The sequence below is a fragment of the Sycon ciliatum genome, chromosome 4 (assembly GCF_964019385.1).
Source record: "Sycon ciliatum chromosome 4, ocSycCili1.1, whole genome shotgun sequence".
In the NCBI taxonomy this organism is placed as follows: Eukaryota; Metazoa; Porifera; class Calcarea; order Leucosolenida; family Sycettidae; genus Sycon; species Sycon ciliatum.
In genome coordinates, this window is record NC_088646.1 from 31,663,034 (window position 1) to 31,675,527 (window position 12,494).

At 47.8% G+C, this 12,494-nt stretch overlaps 2 protein-coding genes across 2 annotated transcripts in view; one reads left to right on the forward strand and one right to left on the reverse strand.

Annotated features, from left to right (window-relative positions):
* LOC135813510 (phosphatidylinositol 3-kinase regulatory subunit gamma-like) overlaps nt 1-2,942 on the reverse strand; it is a 13,151-nt gene extending 10,209 nt beyond the window's left edge. Inside the window, exons 1-2 of the mRNA XM_065326603.1 lie at nt 2,901-2,942; nt 2,168-2,249 (exon numbers count right to left, since the gene is read on the reverse strand). Of these exons, the coding sequence (XP_065182675.1) occupies nt 2,168-2,249; nt 2,901-2,942 (124 nt within the window). The remainder of the gene's footprint in view (nt 1-2,167; nt 2,250-2,900) is intronic.
* LOC135815641 (phosphatidylinositol 3-kinase regulatory subunit alpha-like) overlaps nt 1-12,387 on the forward strand; it is a gene marked incomplete in the record, with an annotated part of 58,930 nt that extends 46,543 nt beyond the window's left edge. The window contains 12 exon segments of the mRNA XM_065328962.1: nt 4-83; nt 819-891; nt 1,210-1,305; nt 1,542-1,725; nt 2,208-2,330; nt 2,890-3,011; nt 8,888-9,064; nt 9,437-9,601; nt 9,861-9,903; nt 10,166-10,218; nt 10,920-11,027; nt 11,528-12,387. Coding sequence (XP_065185034.1) covers nt 4-83; nt 819-891; nt 1,210-1,305; nt 1,542-1,725; nt 2,208-2,330; nt 2,890-3,011; nt 8,888-9,064; nt 9,437-9,601; nt 9,861-9,903; nt 10,166-10,218; nt 10,920-11,027; nt 11,528-11,705 — 1,402 coding nt within the window.
* Nucleotides 12,388-12,494: the final 107 nt, after the last annotated feature.

Consider the following 12,494-nt stretch of genomic DNA (forward strand, 5'->3'; position numbering starts at 1 on the left):
CAGGATATTGGCGCAGAATGTCAAGAATCAAGTGTCGCTCATAGAGACGATGATTGCGTCGTGCGACTGGACACTGGAAGATGGTAAGCGACAAAGTGGGTACTCGCTTTCCGTTATGACGTGTGGGCATACTTGACGGGTGACTTGGTCCCTACCCGGGCCGGGCACTACACATACTGTCTTGATGTCATTCACATTGTGTTACGTGTCTCGCCATGAATCCAGGCCTGTAACCGGGCCATGCTGTGACTGTATTACATCCAGTGCATGTGTTTCCCTGCCATACAATGAAACTACAGTATCAACTACCCTGGATAGAACAGACAGTGTACTAAACTACAGTATCAACTACCCTGGATAGAACAGACAGTGTACCGTAAACTACAGTATCAACTACCCTGGATAGAACAGACAGTGTACTAAACTACAGTATCAACTACCCTGGATAGAACAGACAGTGTACTAAACTACAGCATCAACTACCCTGGATAGAACAGACAGTGTACTAAACTACAGTATCAACTACCCTGGATAGAACATACAGTGTACTAAACTACAGTATCAACTACCCTGGATAGAACAGACAGTGTACTAAACTACAGTATCAACTACCCTGGATAGAACAGACAGTGTACTAAACTACAGTATCAACTACCCTGGATAGAACAGACAGTGTACTAAACTACAGTATCAACTACCCTGGATAGAACAGACAGTGTACTAAACTACAGTATCAACTACCCTGGATAGAACACAGTGTGCTAATCTCCTGGCATCGGATATAAAGTACTTGTGTGTGCGTGCCCTGCAATGCGTAGACTCTGCCGATGGTCCAGAGCAGCAGGTGACCACTCTAGCCGACGCCGAGTGGTACTGGGGAAAGATCAGCAGGTAGGACTGTGCCTAGGGCAGCTTCACCAGTGTGTGTGTGTTCATGTGTGTAACTGTGTATGCATATATCTACTTTGGTTGCCTGTTGAACACAAGTAACAACAGCTTACCACCATAGTAGGTTTACTGGCAAAGCATTACTTGAATTTAGTGATGGATGACCAGGGAGGGAGTGTGTGTGTGTGGGGGGGGGGGGGTACAGTGGACTAGCATGCATGCAATTCAAGTTACTAGTAGCCCGCTGCACAGGATTGCACAGTGAGTTTGGCTCATGATGTTGCTGATGCTGAGTGTGCTCTGTGTTCTTACCTGAAACAGGGAGGAAGTGACAGAGAAACTGCGCGATACACCTGACGGGTCGTTCTTAGTCCGCGATGCATCAAGAGTTCAAGGCGAATACACACTCACATTGAGGTATGAGAGTTTTTTTTTATCTTGAAGGCCATGCATGCTTCTGTTTAGCACCTTACCAGTATGTGTGCTTGTGTGCGTGTGTTCTATCTTGCTGCAACACAAGCACAACGGGCTCTGTGCGTGTGTGTGTGTGTGTGTGTGTGTGTGTGCGTGTGTGTGTGTGTGTGTGTGTGTGTGCGTGTGTGTGTGTGTGTGTGTGTATACGTACGTACGTGCATCTGTATGCACTGCGGCAGGAAGAGCGGTGTGAACAAGCTGGTGCGCATCATGCATCGCGGTGGCAAGTATGGCTTCTCCGAGCCGCTCACTTTCAACACAGTGCCTGAGCTGGTGCAGTTCTATTCGTACCACTCGCTGGCGCACTACAACCCACGTCTTGACGTGAAGCTCATGTACGCCGTGAAGAGATTCGCAGAGAAGGTGAGCAATGTGTTGGACGAATCAATGTTGATGGAGACCAGGCCCGAGGATGTGTCATATCTCTTACATCACCGAGTACACTCTGTCACATCAGTGCACGTTAAGAGGACGAGAACCTTGTACATGTATTTGTGAGCAATAGACATGCGTCCCCTTCCAGATGGCATGCCTATGAGTGGTGTGGCTGCACATGGAAGGGGCGATACATCATACCCGGGTAACTGCCTGTATCAGGTATAGCCGGGCAACTGCCTGTATCAGGCATAGCCGGGTAACTGCCTGTATCAGACTGCAGTAAGTAGTGTACACTGTACACTATCTAATGTAGATGTACATACGGGTGTGCATGTGTACATTGAAGTTCTTGTGTGTGTGTGTGTGTGTGTGTGTGTGTGCGTGTGTGCGTGCGTGTGTTTTTGTTTGTTCGTGTGTGCGCGTGTACGTGCATGTGTGGGTGTTGCTGTTGCTTGTGGACGTGACAGGGTGAAGACAATGAGGCCAACATTCAGAATCTTCTCATCCAGCTGCACCAGGCCAATACAAAGTATGATCACCAGAATACGGAGTACAACGCCTTCAACGAATCCTACAATATATCACTAACGGTATGATAGTAGTAGTATTTACAACAGCTGTGTAGTCAGTCCACTGATGATGATGATGATGATGATGGTAAACTGATAACGGACGGTGGAGCAAACGTGTGCAAATCTCCTCAGCCAAGACACTGTACGATAGTGAAGCTTGGACAGTACTAATTACCTAGCAGCTTAGCAGTGATGTAATCATATTTATTGTGACGGTGTTGACTGTTGCAGTGATGTAATTAATGACATCACTGCTAGGCACGTAGTAGACTGTAGTGTATGTAGTCAGCCTAAGCTATAAGGTGTTAGCTATGATATGGCATCGTGTGAGTACCTGGTGCAAACCCCTGCAGCCTGCAGGAGATCCTAGTACTTGCCAATGTGCACCAGTATAGTACTCTTGCGGGTCCAGAAGCCAAATGTGTTGATGCTCCAGGCATGGTGTATTGGTTGCGCATGGCTCTCCTGTCTATACTTGAAAGCTGAGGCATGTAGTTCTTAGATCACAAGCGTGAAGGTGATGTGACGGTGCATTGTTGCTGCTGCTGCTGCTGCTGTGTGACTGTACTGTTCCCAGACTATTCAAACATGCCAGTCAAAGATGGCTTGCTTCACAAACATCAGCGACATGCTGACCGACCAGCTGAAACTCAGCGAGAAGCTTATCCAGCCGTCGGTCAAGCACAACGAGCGATCAGAGTAAGCTAGCCGCTAGTTCGTTCACCACTCACGGCATGTCGTCTAACTGTTATTGTATATGCATACCCTGCTGCTACCCTGCCTTGTTACCCATCACAGGCACACGCTCGGTCTAATTCTACATCAAAACTATGGAAAACCAATTTCTTTCTAGTTTCTCTGCAACAATGAATTTCATACTAGAATATTTTCCAACCCGGATACCGGTAGGGTGCCATATGTCCCATACCGAAGTTGAAAAGATCCGACTTCTTTGGAACAACGGAGAGCTGAAATACTGAAATTTCCCCATCTACTCCCATAAAAAGTCTATCTCTCTGATGTCATAAATCCGGCCTAGTCTGGGCAAGTTAACGACGTCATCATGATGTCACCAAATTTAGTGCAAACTTCAAGCTGGTGTTATCGTATAACTCTGGAACGGCTGCTCCGATCAACCTGGGACCTTAACCATTGGAATCAGTGCATATTTCGCTACAGGTTGTGAAGTTTTCAGTTCAGGGTGAACTACAGTTGTGGCAAGTGAAATCCGACACTTGCCATAGGGGACAGCGCCTCACACGGCTGTCCGCGGCTGACCAGATTACAATATGGCGTCGTTCCACCGGGTTTTAGAGAAGTTTTGGAAACTCGATGCGAATCGGTAAATTATTGTGAATAGTAACAAAACCAAGTTGGTTTTCAGTATGATTCGACACAAAAAACGCAAACAGTTGAAGATCGTTTGAAAATTTGAAAGAGGAGCATGATCTAGTGCTCGTGCTTCAAATGTTTTTCTTTGGAGCGTTGGAAATACAAACACGAAGACAGACATTGCTGTCACCACGCTGTCTTTTTACCTGTTTACGAGGAGACTGAACCTTGGTCCTCGGCTTTCCTCTTCTGTGGACGAGGAGCCAGCGTACTGGCTTCTTTGGTGGTTGTTAGCAGATGCTGCTCGGCGACAACTTTCAGCCTGGCGAGGTCTCCTGGTATGTTTTTCTAGATGGCGTTGAGGGTGTTGAGACTGGCGTGCAAGCTCTCTGCCCCTTGCTCCGCGAGCAGGCCCAGACCAACGCCAAGTTTCCTGATGAGCGGCACCGTATGATTCTCTAACAGGTGAAGTTTCGGCGTGATGTTTCCAAGTCGCCGTGCCACAACGTGTCGTCTGCACATACTCAAGAAACGCCGAACTTCAGACTCCAGCTGATCCATCTCGTCTGCTGAAACTGCCTGGCTGTGACTGAAGATAGCTCGACAAGAAGCGTAGCTGTTCATCAGATTCTCGTGTAAAGATGCTATTGTTTGGGCCTCCTCCGCCAGGACTGGACACCTGGACGTGAGGACTGGTACGTGAGCATGGCTGATGGCAGTGGCCACGGTGGGCTTCAAGGCTTGGTGGACGTGATTGCCGATGAAAGCACCACCGTGGTACACTTGACGTTCGATCTTGTGGTGTTGGAGAACAGGCTCCACAGAGGCTACGCATGGGCCACTGAAGTCCTTACTGCGGCATAGCTTGGCGATTTCGTCCTTCAAGGCGTCGACAGTCGAAGTGTGTTGCTGGGTCTTCGTAACTGCTGCCGTGCCTGAATGCCATGTCAAGCTTTCAGGCAATCGTGCCTGTCACTCTCATTGAGGATGTCGAGGAAGTGCATGACAACAGCGACAAGGTCTGGAAAAAATACAGTGGCAGCCATGGAGACATCGCCATTCCGCTTCGACATCGGCAGCTCTGTAGCGGTGTAGCTGGGCAGCGTCTTCGTGATGAACTCTCGTATAGAACGCTCAGACTCCAACTTTACTCCGAAGACCTTGAGCCACTGCCGCAGCTTCCTCAATTGGCTCCATGGCAGTCGGAGGTCTGCCTGAGCTCCTCCTGTGCAGCTGATGAGAGCCACTTCAGCCCAGCAATCATTTGCACTCGAGCTCCATCCGATCCACCACAAACGGACTCTGCAATTCGGGTCAGCTCAGCAGCGCGGCGTTTGAGTGTTGATGCAGACGCATCGGTTGACGGTACACTGCACTCTGGTGTTAGCTGGTAAACTTGCGGTTTGCCCCTGCCTCCTTCGCCAGTTTTCACCTCCAACCTGCCACCCTCTGCCCTAGCCGTGACCAGACGTGCAGTGAGGTTGGTTGCCACATTGCCCTTCAACTTCGACGGAGAAGCACTGAGAACCTCAGCCACTGTTGACGATGGGCGCACAGAGCGGATAGGTGTCGTGCTCGGCGCCCTGCCTCCTTCGCCAGTTTTCACCTCCAGCCTGCCACCCTCTGCCCTAGCCGTGACCAGACGTGCAGTGAGGTAGTTGCCACATTGCCCTTCAACTTCGACGGAGAAGCACTGAGAACCTCAGCCACTGTTGACGATGGGCGCACAGAGCGGATAGGTGTCGTGCTCGGCGGCGGGCTACGTGCTGTGCTGCATGATGGCGTCTCTGCAGGATTGAACGGGCACATGTTGACATGACGTTGCAAGTCATGCAGCGGCACGACTTCAGGACATCCACGTAGCGATGGCTCGTGGAAGTCGCAGTGTATGGACTGGCTGCTGACAACCCTGGTTAGACTAATGCTGGGCGTGCGCATCGATGATGCAGCCATGTCAGCGCTGCAAGACTTGCATGTGTTATTCGTGCTGAGGCATTCGCTTATGCACTCTGCACAACTCGGATCATTGCAGCATGCTGTTTCCAGGATACCGTCTGCGGTATTCTGACAAATGATGCAAATTTGCACCGCATTTCTGTCTAAAAATCTGTCCCTGTCAAGCGGCAGTGTTGCACGATGTTGTCGCGCTGCTCTTGATTGTATGCATTCTGCACTGTTATCTAGACCACTTACACTGCTGGTGGCTGAGTGTGGAGGTGATCCATCATCGCTCTGGTGGCTGGGTGCTGCCAGGAGTGCGGCACCTCGCAATGCTGTGTTCGGTTTTGCATGGTGCGCGCTTGCGCCCCTTTTTTTCTGGCTTGCACACACAGAGCAGTTTGTGCGATGGTGTGGCTCCCATTTGGTGACAGGTCCACAGCCACCTCCACAATGTTCTGCCTTTCTACTGGCTCTCTTTAGGGCTCGCTCGCACAGAATACAGATGTACGGTGGGTGGATGTCTGAGCAATCTTTCGAGATTTCATTGCTATGTACATATTTCAGCAGATCACTATATTTTTCCACACTATATCTGGTAGACTGCTGGAAACAGGAAAACTTTCTGCCACCGACTCGGCAGACTTCTTGCTGTAGCGATTTATGCTCATCCATGATCACCCTACGTCCTCACAACGACTGAAGAGTAACACAATTGCAGTTACGATCCAGTAAGTGTGGGAAATACCAAAAGTTTGGGAATATTGCAAACGCAAGTCACACGGAATTGATGCACGTCACGGAACGAAATTTTCTACAGCACCAGAACGGACACTTACCTACCCGATTCCAAATTATCTAAACGATACTCAAATCTGGGGATACTATTTGGGGCACAAACGTTGGCTCAAATTCTGCACGACGAACGTCCCAGGGGAGGAAAACAAACGTCCTCCAGAGACAAGAAAACAAATCGAAGCAGTGGTCGCGCGGCATGTACGCGGAGCTGAGGGAAAGGCAAAGCCGAAAAATCGAAAACTCAGGGCAAACCAAGCTGATTGGAGACGAAAAGTGGCGAAGTCTGTGGAATACTTAGCTGTCTAAAGCAATTCCTGGACGAAAATCATGAATTTTTACGCGTTCTCGGCCGCCATATTAAATGGGCCAAAATCGCGCAAAAAAACAGCCGTGCTCAAATGGACATCAATGATGTAATGCACTGCACCTAATTTGTACTATAGAGCCGTATGCATCCCAAACAGGTCGAAAGGTCACAGCTTAGATACACACAGTTCACAAACATGGTACACATAAGGAGTATTGGTATCCAATTCCCATTCATTTTTGCCAGCACCTTTTGAACCTTGACTGTGATGAGTAGATCTACGAGTACGAATTCTGCCATCAGACAGATAAAGTTGTATGCAGCACATGTACTGTACGTATGCAGGGCTGCAGAGGCTGCAGGATGCACGGTGCAGTCCCTTATGCCAAGTGTCGGATTTCACTTGCCACAACTGTAGTTACTTCCCCTTTAATGAGTACGTGTACAGGATGAGTCAGCAAACCGTAGTCCAGAAATGGTTAACGGCACTGCCACTGTTCTCTCCACTGATGTGCTGGTGTAACGGCGTAACCAAGGTAACTGCAGTACACACTGTAGAATGAAACCACAGGGCATCATCGCCAGTCATCCTTGGTCATCATGATTCACTGCCGGTCACCTTCACTCATCGTCAGCGACTTGCTACCGTATTTTCCGGAGTATACGCCGCACTTTGAACACTCAAAATTTACCCCCAAAAGGGGGTGTGGCTTGTACTGTGACGATCAAATTAACGGTGATAAATAGGATAGATGTCTGTATTTCGTGGCAAAAAAATAGGTGGGGGGGGTGCGGCTTATACTCCAGTGCGGCTTATACTCCAGTGCGGCTTATACTCCAGTGCGGCTTATACTCCAGTGCAGCTTATACTCCAGTGTGGCTTATACTCCAGTGCAGCTTATACTCCAGTGTGACTTATACTCCAGTGTGACTTATACTCCAGTGTGGCTTATACTCCAGTGTGACTTATACTCCAGTGTGGCTTATACTCCAGTGCAGCTTATACTCCAGTGTGACGTATACTCCAGTGTGCCTTATACTCCAGTGCAGCTTATACTCCAGTGTGACTTATACTCCAGTGTGACTTATACTCCAGTGTGGCTTATACTCCAGTGTGGCTTATACTCCAGTGCAGCTTATACTCCAGTGCAGCTTATACTCCAGTGCAGCTTATACTCCAGTGCAGCTTATACTCCAGTGTGACTTATACTCCAGTGTGACTTATACTCCAGTGTGGCTTTTATACTCCAGTGTGGCTTATACTCCAGTGTGACTTATACTCCAGTGTGGCTTATACTCCAGTGTGACTTATACTCCAGTGTGGCTTATACTCCAGTGCGGCTTATACTCCAGTGCAGCTTATACTCCAGCGTGGCTTATACTCCAGTGTGGCTTATACTCCAGTGCAGCTTATACTCCAGTGTGACTTATACTCCAGTGTGGCTTATACAGGTCGTCCCTCGTTAATACATAATCTCTGGGACTTGACAAATGTTATGTATTAACGGGGTTTATGTACTAAACGAAAGTGTACATAACTTGCTTGTGTACCAGAATTTTTCACTTTTTTCAACTTTTCTGAGTGTTTCTTGCTACCATGACTAGGGAGCAAGATATTCTTGATTCCCTCAATATAACATAAAAATTATGTTATAACGGACACAGTCAGCGAAGATTCTACAGTTTAGTGACATGATACATGCCCAGCCGCGCCTGTACAGTCACTCGGAAAAAAGAGCTTTATCGGTTTGTGATGTGCGCTCTGATTTCTGAGCTAATTGCGTCCACAAGTAGAAACTAGAACACGATGTGCCTCCACTGGAAGGCCAAAAGACCAACAAATTATGTACTATTGAGGTAGGTGGCATGCGGGTACGGAGAAATGTTATGTACTAACGGGGTTTATGTACTAACGAATTATGTACTAACCAACAAAATTTGTATGGAAGTGACCACGTTTCGTCCGGGACTTGAGATTTCTTATGTACTAACGGGGTTTATGTACCAACCGGACTCGTATTAACGGGGGACGACCTGTACTCCAGTGTGGCTTATACTCTGAAAAATTCGGTACTCATACCACCTATGCATGCAATATAAGTACACGTGATGTATAGTCTTTGCTGCAGGTCTAGCCTATGTCTATGCACTATTGACTATGGCATGTTAGATGACATCCCTGGCTTCTGGCATTGTGTAGGTTACAGAAGAACAATGTCCTGATCAAAACCAGACTGGAGACGATTCGTCAGAGGAAACAGGAGTTCAGCACGCAGCATCAAGAGGCTATGTTAGAGAATCGACGTCTCGACCGCGTCATGAACACCCTGTCGCCGGAGATCATGTGCTTGCAGCGACGGAGGACACAGCTGATGATGTAAGAGCTTGTTGTGTCTTTGAGGTGGCTGTATGCGTGGCTATTCTGCCAGTGGAAGTTTGCATCTGTGTTTCCGCAGTTCTGACAACGCGCATGTGTGTGTGTGTGTGTGTGTGTGTGTGTGCGTGCGTGCGTGTGTGTGTGTGTGTGTGTGTGTGCGGTGTGTGTGTGTGTGTGTGTGTGTGTGTGTGTGTGTGTGTGTGTGTTGGCACGTGCATATGCCTATGCTTTCGAACACGCCACACGGTATCCCGTGGTTTTGCTTGGTCACTGTACTTGCACATATTGGCTGCACTGGTACGCATGTGCTCATTTGCCTGTAAAACGGACCATGCCATGATGTGTGATTGCAATGATGTGATCATCATGCAGGTGGCTGGGACAGCAGAATCTCTCCAGCGAGGAGATTCACCGACGCCTGGGACAGCTGTCCAAGCAGGGTTCGGTCACAAGAGGCGACGTACACCAGCCGCACGCCGAGGATACGTCTCACCGGGACAAGTCCAAAGAGTTTGAGGAGCTCTACTACTCCACCGAGTAAGACAGTGGTTCCGGCGGGGGGGGGGGGGGGGGGGGGTAATGACCAGCCCTACTCTCGATAACACACGTTTGCGTTTGTGTTGACCGATTCCGTTGTGCTGTAGGCGCTCGACACAGGAGTTCGAAACAGAACATTTCCAATGCATGTACTGAAATCACATGCAAGCACATACCGGTACTAGTGTGGTATGGATATTGAGTGTGGGAGCATTCAACGTATCTTTCTTTCTGCACGCGTTGCTCTGTATTCCTACAGTGACCTCCGCAAACAAATGGAGATGCACATCGCTGAGACACAGGTAAATATGCCAACGAATCAGCAGCTGCCGGCTTACACTGCTGTAGGGTGAATGCTTGTACTGTGCGTGTATTACTGCAACAATGTCATAGTATGACACAAGTACATGCAGTAGCAGTGTACGTACATCATCTATCAAAATGCTGATTCCGCTATGCATGTCCGTGTGTGTGTGTGTGTGCGTGTGTGTGTGTGCGCGTGTGCGCGCGCGTGCGTGTGTTCATAATATGCACATGTGCTCGTTCTTCCGTACGTGGCTGTAGAGCAAGCACCGCAAGTATGACCAGAGCACATGGTTTGTTGGCAAACTGTCCAGGTGAGAAGTCACTACTGTGTACGGTGTACGGTGTGTCTGCTGAAGCCGATACTGTGCACGTGTAGATGTTGGTGTGATATTGTATGTACTTCAGAGTATATGGATCAATTGTACCACATTATTAGGACAATTGGCACGCTCAGTTAGCTAGCGCTAATATGTAGTCTGTACATAAGGCACTTCCTGATGTGCGTTGGGTAATTCTATCCAAGTTTGTGGAACATAACAGATGTAGACCTACTTAGTGGTGCTGCTGTACTGGTGAACAATATACATGTACAGCATTGTGACCGGCATAGTGTCTGATAACACATCACCGAGCTCAGCCCAATGAGATGTGCACTGAGCAGATCAGTACAGTACGTGGAACACTCACAAACCTGCAATCAATGTAACTACTTCGAAGTATACAGCTTGCGAAATTTGACATAGATAGTCAAGTGAGGTATCCGTGCAGAGGACTGATTAGCCATCAAGCCCGACTGTACCTCGCTTGAATATGCTTCGGACTATCCTCCTCTGATTTTGAATTGCTTCTTTCTTGGGTAATCTCGAGCTTGGTCAATCTGTGCATACAGCGTCGGTTGTTGGTGAATTGGGATGTCAAAGCAGCCTGAAATCTGAAGGTGCTGTGGATTAATTCCACCTGCATCGCCTGCTTTCAGCATTGTGTTTGGCTTTCCCTGTGCGTGCTCTTGCAGAGAGGAGTCTTATCAGCTGCTGAGCAAGGGCAAGCGAGATGGCACATTCCTTGTGCGCTCACGTGACCCCAAGCAGGGCGACCGACACACGCACACCATTGACATATTGTAAGTGCTACAGCCAGTGAACTCCTTTTCAGTTGTACCCGCATACGTACGTACATACATACGTACGTACGTACGTACATACATACATACATACATACATACATACATACGTACGTACATACATGTACTGTGAACACTTGCTAACATGGGTGCTCTATCACAGCGGAGTCCACTCGCGATGTGCAGTGCCCATGATGAGCTGCTCATTTCCCAATGTTCATGTAGAGCTTGCACGGCAGCATGTAGATTCAGTGGTGCTCTTCTTACACAGCAAGACATGCTGCTGTGAGTAGACACATGGTACATGGTACATGTGATATGTGCCTTTTGTCACCATGGCTGTTCTGTCCTATTTAGCTCATAGTTGCACAAATGAATGAGGCTTACAAAAAATTCGTGTCATTGGCTGAAATAGATGCTGTGTGCAGCACAAGGGGCACATGTGCACACAGCGACTCAGTGTTACCTGCTCTCTTGTCTCCACGGTGTGGTGTGCACAGCTACAAATCCATGAAACATATCAAGATCTACCATCAAGAGGACGTTGGCTACGGCTTTTCCGAGCCGTTCCGCTTCCCGACCTTGATGGACCTTGTCTTGAACTACAGCGAAGAGCAACTGGCTCGGCATAATTCTGAGCTGCCCACAACTCTTGCGTATCCTATCTATGGCAAGTAATAGCCGGCGAATCCCCTGGCTGGTTGTCAGGATTTGCTTTTAGTTTTTTTTATTTAGATAAATCTGTAGATGCTCTCTCTCTCTCTCTCTCTCTCTCTCTCTCTCTCTCTCTCTCTCTCTCTCTCTCTCTCTCTCTCTCTCTCTCTCTCTCTTTTCGTAGTGAGAAAGTGCAAGTGTGCATGTTGAACACCTTTTTTAAATTTTGTTGCTATGGTCTGCAATGCCACAGTAGCTAGCTCGACTTTTCTTTCTTCTCTTCCTCTCTCTCTCTTTCTCTTGCCACAATCTAATGTCGTGTTTGCCAGCCAATGGTTGAAAAGGACGTAGAGTGCATCATGGTGTTCAGTAGATGCATCAAATTTCTCTCTCTTTTTTTTTTAAAGGTATTTGAATATTTACTATTATCTTTCTCTTCGGAGAGTGCTGGCTCGCACTGGTTTGCACAAGTTGCACATAATTTCAAATGGAAGTGTAGTTTAATTTTTTAAGCAGAGTGCAATGTGCAGACCTGAACATTGTTTTGAAAATGCAACGGTAGGACTGAGAAACTTACCTTTAATGACTCATCACGTTTTAGTTTTTACTCATACGTTTTACTCTCATGACTTTTCGGTTACTTTCGAAGTCTCTCGTTCCTGCATCATAATATTCTAAAGAAAGCCAGATGTACTTTCGCTCATAAGCCTCCATTTCGCACTCTTCTTGCCCTCATTTTGAATATCTGTAGTACAGTGTACTACGCTCCTTCTGCTTACACAATACAAACAAAACGTACACAAAAAGAACTGC